Source organism: Cervus canadensis, chromosome 7 (assembly GCF_019320065.1).
Source record: "Cervus canadensis isolate Bull #8, Minnesota chromosome 7, ASM1932006v1, whole genome shotgun sequence".
NCBI classification, from domain to species: Eukaryota; Metazoa; Chordata; class Mammalia; order Artiodactyla; family Cervidae; genus Cervus; species Cervus canadensis.
Genome location: NC_057392.1, coordinates 72,936,097 through 72,948,395, shown reverse-complemented (window position 1 = coordinate 72,948,395; position 12,299 = coordinate 72,936,097). Strand labels below are relative to the sequence as shown.

At 38.9% G+C, this 12,299-nt stretch overlaps 1 protein-coding gene across 12 annotated transcripts in view; it reads right to left on the bottom strand.

The window, feature by feature from the left end:
* Positions 1-6,151: 6,151 nt before the first annotated feature.
* MECOM (MDS1 and EVI1 complex locus) overlaps positions 6,152-12,299 on the bottom strand; it is a 607,963-nt gene continuing 601,815 nt past the window's right edge. For 11 of the 12 annotated variants that reach the window (XM_043473791.1, XM_043473792.1, XM_043473793.1 and 8 more), the window contains 2 exons: positions 12,074-12,257; positions 6,152-7,690 (listed from right to left, as the gene is read on the bottom strand). In XM_043473791.1, the coding sequence (XP_043329726.1) occupies positions 7,556-7,690; positions 12,074-12,257 (319 nt within the window). In that variant the 3' untranslated portion in view covers positions 6,152-7,555. The remainder of the gene's footprint in view (positions 7,691-12,073; positions 12,258-12,299) is intronic. The other variant, XM_043473798.1, reaches the window with a different exon arrangement.

Here is a 12,299-nt window from a genome sequence, read left to right as displayed (position 1 = left end):
CCTTTGCCTTCGGTCTCTCTCTGCTTTAAATATTTAGAGTGGTTTCAGCTTTCCTTTCTGGACATTGGCTTTCTGAATGCTTTTGATTCAGACAAATGCTTTAGTTGCTTACTCACCATGATTATTGCATGTGCCCTAAAGAAGTAAGCAAAAATACTTTTAGGAATAATTCAATTTTATTCTGGGTAACACGTGACTACTTGGGCTACAGTTTTATTGCCAGTTTTGGCACTACAGTCATCAGTAGAAGTCACAGTTGAAGCACTTAAAAAAATATTACAACAATCCTTACTTCAAGAATTCACTGAAGCAGTTATTCCTTTGAGGATTGTAAGCCCTCTGTTTTTGGGAACCGTTCTAGTTTTGCATGTACTATCATGTTACACCTCTGATTACCCTTGACATTTCCAAACTCTGTCCTACACTGAAAATATTAGCCTTTACATGTTTGTTAGTTCTCCTGTCATTCAGATGGTGTGGATACTTGTTGTTTTCGACATCCATAATTGATTCTCACTTGTTTGGGAGGGTTCTCTTCTGGCTATATGGGGACTAGCCTTTTCTGTCCCATACTTTTGGATGAGTTTAATGGTGATCTTAATCAAGTAGGATTTTAAGTAGAGCCATTTTCATGCTCTCTCTCTAGAATTTTAATCTAGACCCAAAGTGGTCAAAAAAAGAAAAAGTTGAACATAATGGTAGTTGATAATTCATCTTGATGATAGCAGCCTAAGAGGCTGCCTATGGCTTGCAGCTTGGCTACCCACTAGTTCTGGGTTATGTTCTAGGCCTGGGTCCCCAGCTTTCCCTTCAATTGTTATGAGCTCTCTAATATGCACCTGGTAATTCATTTCTGTTTGAGTTGAATAGAATTAGGTTCTTTCACCTTAAGGAACCATATAGAGAGGTATTGCATTATTTCTTTTTTCTTTTACTTTCAGTTCAGTTCAGTTGAGTCACTCAGTCATGCCCGGTTCTTTGCGACCCCATGAACCGCAGCGTGCCAGGCCTCCCTGTCCATCACCAACTCCCGGAGTCTACCTAAACCCATGTCCATTGAGTCAGTGATGCCATCCAACCATCTCATCCTCTGTTGTCCCCTTCTCCTCCTGCCCTCAGTCTTTCCTGGCATCAGGGTCTTTTCAAATGAGTCAGCTCTTTGCATCAGGTGGCCAAAGTATTTGAGTTTCAGCTTCAACATCACTCCTTCCAATGATCACCCAGGACTGATCTCCTTTAGGATGGACTGGTTGGATCTCCTTGCAGTCCAAGGGACTCTCAAGAGTCTTCTCCAACACCACAGTTCAAAAGCATCAATTCTTCAGTGCTCAGGTTTCTTTAGGTAAAAACATATATAACACAAAATTTATCATCTTAATCATATTAAGTGTACAATTCAGTAGTGGTGAGCGCATTCACACTGTTGTGCAAACAAATGTCCAGGACCTTCCCCGCTTTTTTCCTCTCTTTTTAGGCCATGTGGCAGGTGGCTAGTATCTTAGTTTCCTGATCAGGGATCAAACCTGCACCCCCTGAACTGGAAATACAGAGTCTTAACCACTGGACCGCAGGGAAGTCCCCTCCAGAACTCTTTTCATCTTGCAAAATTGAAATTCTATACTCATTAAACAAGCAATCCCCATTCCTCAGAGCTCCAGTCACTGGCAACTACTATTCTAGTTTTAGCTCTATGAATTTGACTAATTCCAGGTACCTCATACAAGTGGAATCACAGTATTAATCTTCTTGTTACTAGCTTAGTTCACTTAATATAATGTCCTCAAAGTTTAACCATGTTGGAGCATGTATCAGAATTTTCTTTCTGCATTTTAAGGCTAATATTCCATTGTTTGTGCATGCATGGTCAGTTGCTCAGTCCAGTCCAACTCGTTGCATCCCCATGGACTGTAGTTTGCTAAGCTCCTCTGTCCATGGGACTTTCCAGACAAGAATACTGGAATGGGTTGCCATTTCCTCCACATCCATGGTTTGTATACTACATGTTTTGTTTGTCTAACTCATTCATCAATGGACACCTGAGTTTCTTCTACTTCTTGGCTATTGTGAATAATGCTGCTATGAACATTAATGGAGTGAATTTCTTTGAAATTCTGCTTTCCTTTTGGATGTATACCCAGGAATGGAATTGCTAGATCATATGGTAGTTCTCTTTTTAATATTTAAAAAAATTACCATGCCATTTTCCATAGTAGCTGTACCATTTCACATTCTCAACTGCTGCTGCTGCTAAGTCGCTTCAGTCGTGTACAACTCATGCGATTCCACAGACGGCAGCCCACCAGGCTCCCCCGTCCCTGGGATTCTCCAGGCAAGAACACTGGAGTGGGTTGCCATTTCCTTCTCCAATGCATGAAAGTGAAAAGTGAAAGTGAAGTCGCTCAGTCGTTTCCGACTCTTAGCGACCCCATGGACTGCAGCCAACCAGGCTCCTCCGCCCATGGGATTTTCCAGGCAAGAGTACTGGAGTGGGGTGCCATTGCCTTTTCTGACATTTCCAACAACAGTGCACAAAGTTTCCCGTTTCTCCACTCTTGCCAGCACTTTTTATTTTCTGGATTTTTTTATGGTTTCCATTCTACGTTCCTTTTTATAAATATTTTAATCATTTTCTAAATGTTGCACCAAGAAGAGTCTCTTGTACTCATAAATGAGTTATGCAGACTATAATGAACAATTAGATACTAACCAAAGTCTCTTGAGGGAAGAGCTGGTTGGCTCTCTAAACTCTGTTTGGGTCTTCTGGACCCAGACTATTAGTTTGTGTTTTTTTTCCAGTCATCCCACTTCTCCCTATAACCCTTCCATTAATAATTCTTTGAACCTGGAGAACATGAAATAAGTACACTATCAACTCTACTTACCTTCACTTTTGCTTTCTCTCACAATGAGTCTGCTAACTATTTTAGAAAGGGCTTAACTTGTGTCATGTTAATAATTTCAAATGTTAAGTTTGGAGTAAATTTTTGTTTGAAAAGGGATAAGGAAGACATTCAAGATACCTGTTAAAAATATGCAAACAAAATGACTCAGACCTTCCTCTTATTAAGGAAGCATTTAAGATCTTTTAAGAGGTCAAGTGTTATGGTTCTGACTTGAAATAACCTGAGTAGAAAAAGCCTGGGAACCACTGTTTGGCACTTACCTTTCAAACTCTTCACAGTCAAGACTCAGATGCCTAAATGTCTCTGGGGCATATTTGAATCTCCAAGAACCTTACTCTCTTGGTTTGGAGACATAGCCTTGTTAGACATGTGCCTCTCTTGGCACATAGCCTTGGTCTGGAACAGACCTTTTTGGACTTCTTCAGTTGCTCCTGAACCAGGAGGTCTGAGATGCTTGACTAAGTGCGGGCTAAAGAGCCTGGCACCTATGGATTCTCCGCCAGCCAGTTCCCAGCAGGGTGGCAGTGGAATAGGCTCTAAAACTCTCTAAGCTCCAGTTTCCTCGTCTGTGAACCAGGAATAATACTTCCTGCAGGCAGGACTACTGTGATGATTAATGGAGCTAATGGATGTACACATTCCTAGCATGACACTGGCGTAACAGTTTTAAAAATGAATAGCTCATTTTATTTATTCTGTATAAAAAAATAATGTTTGGTTGATGGTCATTATCTGAAAATAAAAGTATGTGCGTGCTTATTCTTTGAATGTGTTTTCTTAACTGTCCTTGAATTTTTGGAGAGCACACAGCAATTAGACTGGATGGCTCATGTTCTCAAAGGGCTGAGTTTTCTTTATTTTTCAAAGCTACATATTATTCAAGAAACATGATAAGGAGTTTGGGATTAACAGACACACACTACTATATATAAAGTAGCTAACCAACAAGGACCTACTGTATAGCACAGAAAAGTATACTCAATATTTTGTAATAACCTGAAAGGGAAAAAAATCTGGAAAGGAACATGTATATATATTTATATAAATATATATATATATATATAGGCTTCCTATATATATATAATATAGCCTATATAGCCTATATATATATATATAGGCTTCCTTAGTGGTTCAGTGGTTAAAGAATATGCCTGCCAATGCAGGAGATATGGGTTCCATCCCTGAATCAGGAAGATGCCTTGGAGAAGGCAATGGCAACCCATTCCAGTATTTTTGCTGTGAAATCCCATGGACAGAGGAGTCTGGCAGGTTATACTCCATGGGGTCACAAGAGTTGGATGTGACTTAAAATGTAAACAATATTACACACACACACACACATACATACACACACACACACACACACACATATATATATGTATAACTGAATCTCTTTGCTATACACTTGAAACTAACACAACATTGCAAATCAACTATATTTCAATACAGTTTTTCCAAAGAAGGTCCATATCCACTTTTGTATACTCTAGATTTCTGTTATATTCTAAAAACTTTTTCTTAGTATAGTGTTTGTGTATGTGTATAAACACACACACAGATGCACATTCTATTCTCTTAACTACCACCATAAAAATTATGAAGAGCCTGCATGTATTCAACTTTTCCCAAATATTTCTAAAAATATATTTTGATTTTCAACATCCACAGAAACCCAGTACAGTAGCAGGAGAAGCAGGTATTATTACTCTGGTTTCACAGATGAGATTTTGAAAGCTATATGACTTGCCTAAGACCTCAAAGCCACTAAAGGAATGGAACCAGAACTCAAACTCAGGTCTTGACCTTCCAAATCCAACATTGTCTCCACCACATCTCATGGTCTCCCCACAGGGCCGTGTGGTGCAGGACTGCTGGCGAGATGAATGTAAAAGAAAGCAGAAATGTGAGGCTTGGAAACCTCTTTAGAATTTGGAGGGGCTAAACATTAGCAAACAACTGAAATGTCATGTTCAGAATCTAACAAGAATTCATTAGTGTTGAGAACATTCAAACAGCTTCAGAATTTATAGGTATTTTCTTTAAAACAAAGAGAAATGCGTAACACATTCCCAGTCTCCACTTTCTTGAATGTGTTGTTCTTATGTCTCAAACACTAGATTCTTCTTCTCTTTCTGTGTAGCCCAGATTTATAGTTTTAGTATATTTTCTGAATACTTCCCGTGCCCACTTTCTATTTAAAAAGCAATATTTATCCCCTCCCCGCCGTATTTAATTCTTATACTACTGACATTTAGAAAGGATGTAGGAAGTTTCTCCATATCTGGCAATTTGGCTAAGAATGAATAAATAAACAAACAGGGAAATTAGTCTGGATCTACTTCTATGTGTCATACTTGTTTAATCTGCAGACCTTGTTAAAACCTCTACAGTTGGCCTGGTTGAAAAGCCACATTCTCAAACAACTGGCGTTATATTTAAGGTTCAAAAAATATTCACAATGGCTCCTCCAATAGAGAATTTATAATATGGAACTACCACTCATCACGGTTCAAACCTGTGCATACATATATGAACACATAGAAACAATTACCCCCATGAAAATTAAAATACCATTGCTTACACTAGTGAAAAGCAGAAAACCTAAATTTTCAACAGAAGTGAAATGGTTAAAGAAATTGTAGGAGGTCAAACCAGTGGAAAATGGAGAAACTGCTAAGTGATTATTTTGAAGAATTTGTAGCAATATGCAGTGAATTTTTTGGTGGGAGTAAAGAAAGAAAACTCAAAATCATATATACCCTCTGATTCTAATTATGAAAAAAATGATATTTTGCATGTGAACGAAGACTTAAAATGATCATTGAAAATTTAAAGGGTCCCCATCCTCCTGTGAATCAGTTAACAATATTTGGGTAATTAAAAACAAAAATAAGCACAGAACGCCTTTTGGCATGTACTACGTAAAATAAAGAAGAAAAAACTAGGTTGCTCTGTCCTAACTAAAATGGGTGCTGCAGACGTGGGGTGATCCTAAGGACCCTGTACTATTGCACCTGAGCCCTGACTTTGCACCACGTGGGGAAAGTTTAGAGCAATGAGTGGAAGAGAGTCCAATTCCCCATGGGCCAAGGGCTATCTTTCATCTCAAATGTCTATACACACATGCTCTACATTCCATGTATCTGTTAGGGCATCAAAGTCCCAGACGGCGTATCTTTAAATCACTGGATCCCAAAGGGAAACGAAAATTGCATGAGAAGGGAAAATACAACACTGTGGGAAAAATAACCATTTTTGTAAGTCTTTATTTTTTAGTTGCTCCTCCCATAGTAATGCACTGAAAGGCATAACAGTTTATATTGTACAAAGCATTGGAAGAAAGTACCTCAACTCGCCGATTATTTCAAAATGAGATTACAAACAAAAAGAAAACAAATCTGGTTCCTCAATAAAGGGCAAAATAACTGAATACAGTCTGTTATTTACGTCTCTCTTTTAACATAAGGTCTGGAACACTTCAGTTTACAAATAGGATTAACATGAACATAACATCGCACAAGCTTGCAGACAACCAGCATAAAATATGGGGTACAGTTTTTAATCAGAAGAATCATGCTTTCATGAAAGAAATTATAATCGTTTATACAATTGAATCAATTTCAGTATTACAAAAACTAAGTTGCATCTATTCGTATTTAGCTCATTAAGAAGGAAAACAAAACAACAAAAAAAGGAATGTTAAGAAAAGCCAAACACCATTTGGCACTCCCACACACAGGTCGAGTCACCTTGGTCCTTGCAATTCAAAACGGGGTGTGCCTCGGACGTCAGAAAGTAGTGGCTGAATGGAACAGTGCTATTTTAATCAACAAACAATAGTTTGCCAACAAATAAATACATGATACACGCAACACACACAAAAAATTAAACATTGAAAAACAGTGACATGATTGTCTAAAATTAAGATGTTATTACAAGGATTTGGCAAACCTATTAGTGTAGTGGTACAGCGGTACTGGTGATGAACAGGTTACTTCACTGACTTAACCTCTCTGAGCATTTGAACATCCATAGTTTACAATATACACATACCCTTGTTCCCTAGTTTTAAACAATGTACTTAAAGAAGGCAAAAGTTAATGGGAAACTCCCTGTTATCGGTTTCTATAATAATCAAGTGTGCATTTCATTCAACTACTTCTGTCTTCAAAGGGTTAAATTACATAAAAACTTTAACAAAGCAAGAAAATTAAATCTGTAATTAAAAGCAACTGTTCCCAATCATGTGTCAGGTACAAAAAAAAAAAGAATTCAGTTTCTATGGAGTGTTCATGCCGCCATCTCGACTGCTCCTCTCACTCACCCACTCCCAAGGGCAAGGTAAATGGGAAGACGCCTTCTGCCCAGCAAGGTTTTCATTTTTACTGAATCACTTTAAGTCGCATTGATCCTCCAGAAGTCAGCAGCTGCCTTGGCTGTGCAAAACAAAATATCGAGAATAAATAGTTTCCTTTTCTTTCTTTCTTTCTCTTTCTTTTCTTTTTTAATCATTCCGTTTAAGGTCCCCAGACTTTACATGAGTGACCCTTCAGGTTTCTAAGGCATTCTGCTCAGCAGTCTTTTAAATAGTCCTACGTGAAAGAGCCATGCTACTGTTGGACTTGGTCCCACTCCGGTCAACCTTGAGAATGTCATACGTGGCTTATGGACTGGATGGCACTGGATTCTGCTGCAGCCCTGGCCATACTATGCCACACGTTGGAAGAACTGTGGGATGAAGAATGCAGGGACTCCTTGTCGGACAATGACAACATCATAGCGTATGCCTGGGGTAGAAAGGAGAGAATCCGTAAGTGGCATTTGAAAAACATTGCTTTTCATTTGAAGGCTATCTTGGGTGAACATTAGGAAGAGACGGGACCCTGAGAAGGAGTATCCCTCATGGGTGTGTTGGGGAAAGTGCGGGACATGTCTCGTGGGTTACAGTGGCATGGAGTTACTGCTGGCCTTCAGTGCCTCAGGGCCACAAAAGTGACACAGTCTGCAGAACAAAAAGTTAATGATCCTACCTAGAATGACAATCATGTCTCTATTAAGAAACAGGAGTCACCCCCTCCCCAGCCATAAATATAATAACCATCCTTCCACTGTTGATGTACGTGTTTGACTCACCCAAAATATTACTGAATGCTTACAACTGAAACAGAAAATACAAATAAGAGACAACTCTGCCTTGACAGCACTGTGGAAGCATCTAGAGGAAGCATGCCGCAGACTACTTCTCTGGATGACTGAGCCCTGAAGGTGAAAAGACTTGCCCAAAGTCACTTAACTAGACACTGAAGAAGGCATCAATAAAAGCTTATCTGCCCAAATCCAGTGTCCTCTCTCCACTTCCTCTCCAAGCTTGAAATATTCAATGCTGACACTCAAAGACCTTGAAAATTGAGGTAGATCAAGTAGGTTCTACCAAAAACTCAAACAAATCACAAGACCCAACAAAGTTCTCACCCCTGGGCTCCAGGGTCTGCCAAACAGAAGATGTTACAGGGGTGCTCTGTGAGGAAGTGCTCTCTCTTACCTATTATCATGTCAAATTCTAAATAACTGTTCAGAGAATCTCCCCATTTGCTGCCAAGTAAAATATTCAAATGAAATGTTTGGTCTTGACTTGGGAGTGAACTTTTCACTGTTGATTTGCTATTGTTGGTCTCATCCATTGCTAACTTGCTTGTCAAAATGCTGCTGAAGTGGAATCATTAAAGTCCTGCCAAAGACATTCCACTGTCGGTAAACAAAGACAAAATGCCTCTGTTGTGAAGCAGAATTTCATCTCTGGGAGTCATGCTGAGACATGTGGCCGGTCTGTGGTTTCTTCTGTAATCATGGCATACAGTTAGAAAATCTGCCCTCTCAGGCTGATTTTGATTTGCTGGGTCACTGCTCTAAATGTACACATTTGACTTTTCTGCATGCAATTTGCCTTTTGGACCTCTACAAAATCTCAGCAGATGTTTAAAAAATATTTCTTAAGCATCTACTCTATGCCAGGCATTGTGCTAGGTCCTAGGGAGTTAAGGATAAATAATACAGAGTCCTTCTCCTTTGCAGGTTTAAAGTATGGGTGAAGTGAGCACTTAACTTTATTCCAATTATGTACTCACATTTACAGATCAAGATAAAAGATTAGTCTGACATGGTTTTAACAAAACTCATTCTGGTATTCAGAAAAAGAAAAGGGAGCAGAGAGAAAATTTTGAAATCCTGAGTGTTAATCCTGGCTTCTATCCTGCCTCTATTCAACTATCTGTGTGACCTTGGGCAAGATGCTTAATCTTTCAAGGTTACTTCCTTCATATAAAATGTGGATAATAACAACTTACTTCCAATGGCAATGGAGGAACCACAAGCACTAGCTTACATAAAGTGTTTAGCTTAGTGTGCCTGATACAAAAAATACCTGTTATCCTGAAACTACCCCTGAAGGAGGGCATGGCAACCCACTCCAGTGTTCTTGCCTGGATAATTCCATGGACAGAGGAGCCTGGCGGGCTACAGTCCACAAGGTCACACGGAGTTGGACACGACTGAAGAGACACAGCACACATGCACGCATCCTGAAACTACACGTATCAGAGGAGGCACTAGTGGTCAAGAACCCACCTGCCATTGCAAGAGACATAAGAGACACAGGTTCGATCCCTGAGTCGGGAAGATCCCCTGGAGAAGGGAATGGCAATTCTCCAGTATTCTTGCCTGGAGAATCCCATAGACAGAAGAGCCTGGTGGGCTATTGTCCATAGGGTCGCAAAGAGTTGGACACAATTGAAGCAACTTGGTATGCATGCATACATGCCTCCTGAAACTACCTTTTGTAGGATAGGTTTTTCAGGGAAAATTCCATGCAGAGGGCAGCCACTGCAGTATTGGTCAACTATTTTGGATTCAATCACTATAAAAATCGCAGAGTAAATGTATGAGTTTTGAGTAAAGCATCTGAATCTATTCAGATGCTAGAAAGTGGTAAATATGGAATATCTGTCTTTTGGTAATCAAAGGAAATAAACATTTTCATGCACAAGGATCAGTGCTGAGCATAAAACTGACAGTGACAATGGAATGAAAGAATAAAGTCTCATGAAACAAAGTCAGTTTGCAAAAAGGCCGGCCTGACCATTTTCAAACTGATATAAATATATATACATATATATATATGACATTATAAAGTAACAATAAAAATACAAGTTAAAATTGCAAAATTCTAATATTTCTCGTGAGGGTAATTGTTAGCCCAATTGGGCAGGGACTTTATATATCAAAATGCTGGTATTGAAATATATCACTTCCAATATCTCTAGGTTCCCAGGACCCTTTACTTCCTATCACTTGTGACAGTTTCAGGAATTTTCAGTATTGTGCCTTGTAATGTCTTTTAATTTGGGCTGGAATAATGAAAATAATTTTTTTTCAAAAAAAAGAAAGAAAGAAAAGTTGGCTCCCCAGTTTCTCTGATCAATAAGGAAGGAAAAATGGGAAACTAAGAGTTAAAAAAACCAAAAAGCACTAGCCACTTCTTATGACTGTCTCCAAGTGAAAATGAGATGTCTAAACTGGCTGGTTTACTTTTAATGCTAGAAATTGAAAAATTAATTTTTATCACCATTGAATGGAGCAGGAAGGGATCTTAGACATCTTCTCCACTCACCCCACTTTACAGTGAGGAAATGGTATCCATAGTTGTGAAGTGATGTTCTCAAATCCATGGAAGTGAGGCTAGTCAGAGATGAGGCTGGCTGCTTTCACTTCAATTCAGAAAGAACATTTGTTTTGTCTGTTACCATACATGACATCTTAAGATGTTTTATTGAATTTACTAATATTTTAAAATTGGTACTATCCCAGTGGGATAACGTTTTTCCCACTTTAGTTGAGATATGACCACATTTGCTATTAAGATGGCCCAAAACATCTCAGCCAAACAGAAAATTTCCAAATGTAGTAATGAATATAGTCACACGGTTTGGTATGTAGGGCCACCTCCAAAATGAACGCAGGATCAAACAATTAGACCAAAGTGACCAACAAATATGGTAACGGCAGAAAGTTTTTTGTTTTTTGTTTTTTCTTTTTTAAAAAAGGACCTGAATAAACAAACTGGTTGAGTGCAGATGTCAAGCAGAAAGGATTGATTCCTTTTTTTGTGGAAGAAGAACTGAGGCTCTTTTCAATGATATTTATAGATCCTTAGATGGATTTATTTTGATTACCATAGGGCTGATAGATTGCTGTAAACCCCATCAAACTTGGGTACCATTCATTCATTCATTCAAAATTGACAGGATTAATTTCCAGGTTTGCCATTAAGGTACTATTTTGGCAATAGACTTTTGGCAATTCATTTCAACTCTGACCCTCCTAAATTTAGTTTATTTCTAAATTCTTTCATTAGTTGACTTGTATATTAATTATGTATGGTGGTTTAGTCACTAAGTCATGTCCAACTCTTGCAAACCCATGGACTATAGCCTTGCCAGGCTCCTCTGTCTATGGGCTTCTCCAGGCAAGAATACTGGAGTGGGTTGCCATTTCCTTCTCCAGGGGATCCTCCCAACCCAGGAATCAAACCCGGGTCTCCTGCGTTACAGGCAGATTCTTTACCAACTGAGCTACAAGGGAAGCTACTAACTATGTACAGTAAGAAACAAAAACAGGGGATAGAATTCACTTTCCAAAAATATCGAAATATAATTAGTTTGACAAAAATTATAGACATAAAGCAATTAGAAAATAATTCTGAAGTCATATACAAATGAAGTGAAAGTGTTAGTTGCTAGGTGTGTCCAACTGTTTGCAACTTCATGTACTGTCCATGGAATTCTCCAGGCAAGAATACTGGAGTGGGTTGCCATTTCCTACTCCAAATAGGTGCAATCAAATGTTTATGGACCATCTATACAAAAGTAAGGTGATTGCAAAGGAAAGGGTGGATTATTGGAGGTCAGGGTTTGTCACAGAAATTTCTATGCAGAATCCAGTCATATTACTTGCTGTAGTGGTTGACTATTTTGGATTCAGTCATAGGCAGAGATAGGAACCTTTTGAGTAAAGCATCTGAACCTGCTCAGATTCTTAAACATTGCAAAGAGTATCTGACTTTGGTGTCAAAGGCACAATGTCACCAGGATGCTATACCGCAGGAAAGTATGTACCTGTGACTTGGACTTTCTGTGTAACGGTTGTTTAAGTTCCTCTGGCACATGGGAAGCACTGAAAGAAGACACCTCAGCTTCTGTATATTGATTATCTTCCATTTTCCTCATTTTGAGGCTATCTGTGAAGTGCCTTATGTGATCTAGAGCAGAAAGTCCAGTTTTATATTCTTCCTCTTTATACCTAAAATGAACCAATGGGAAAGCACAGAGGGTTTTTTTTTTT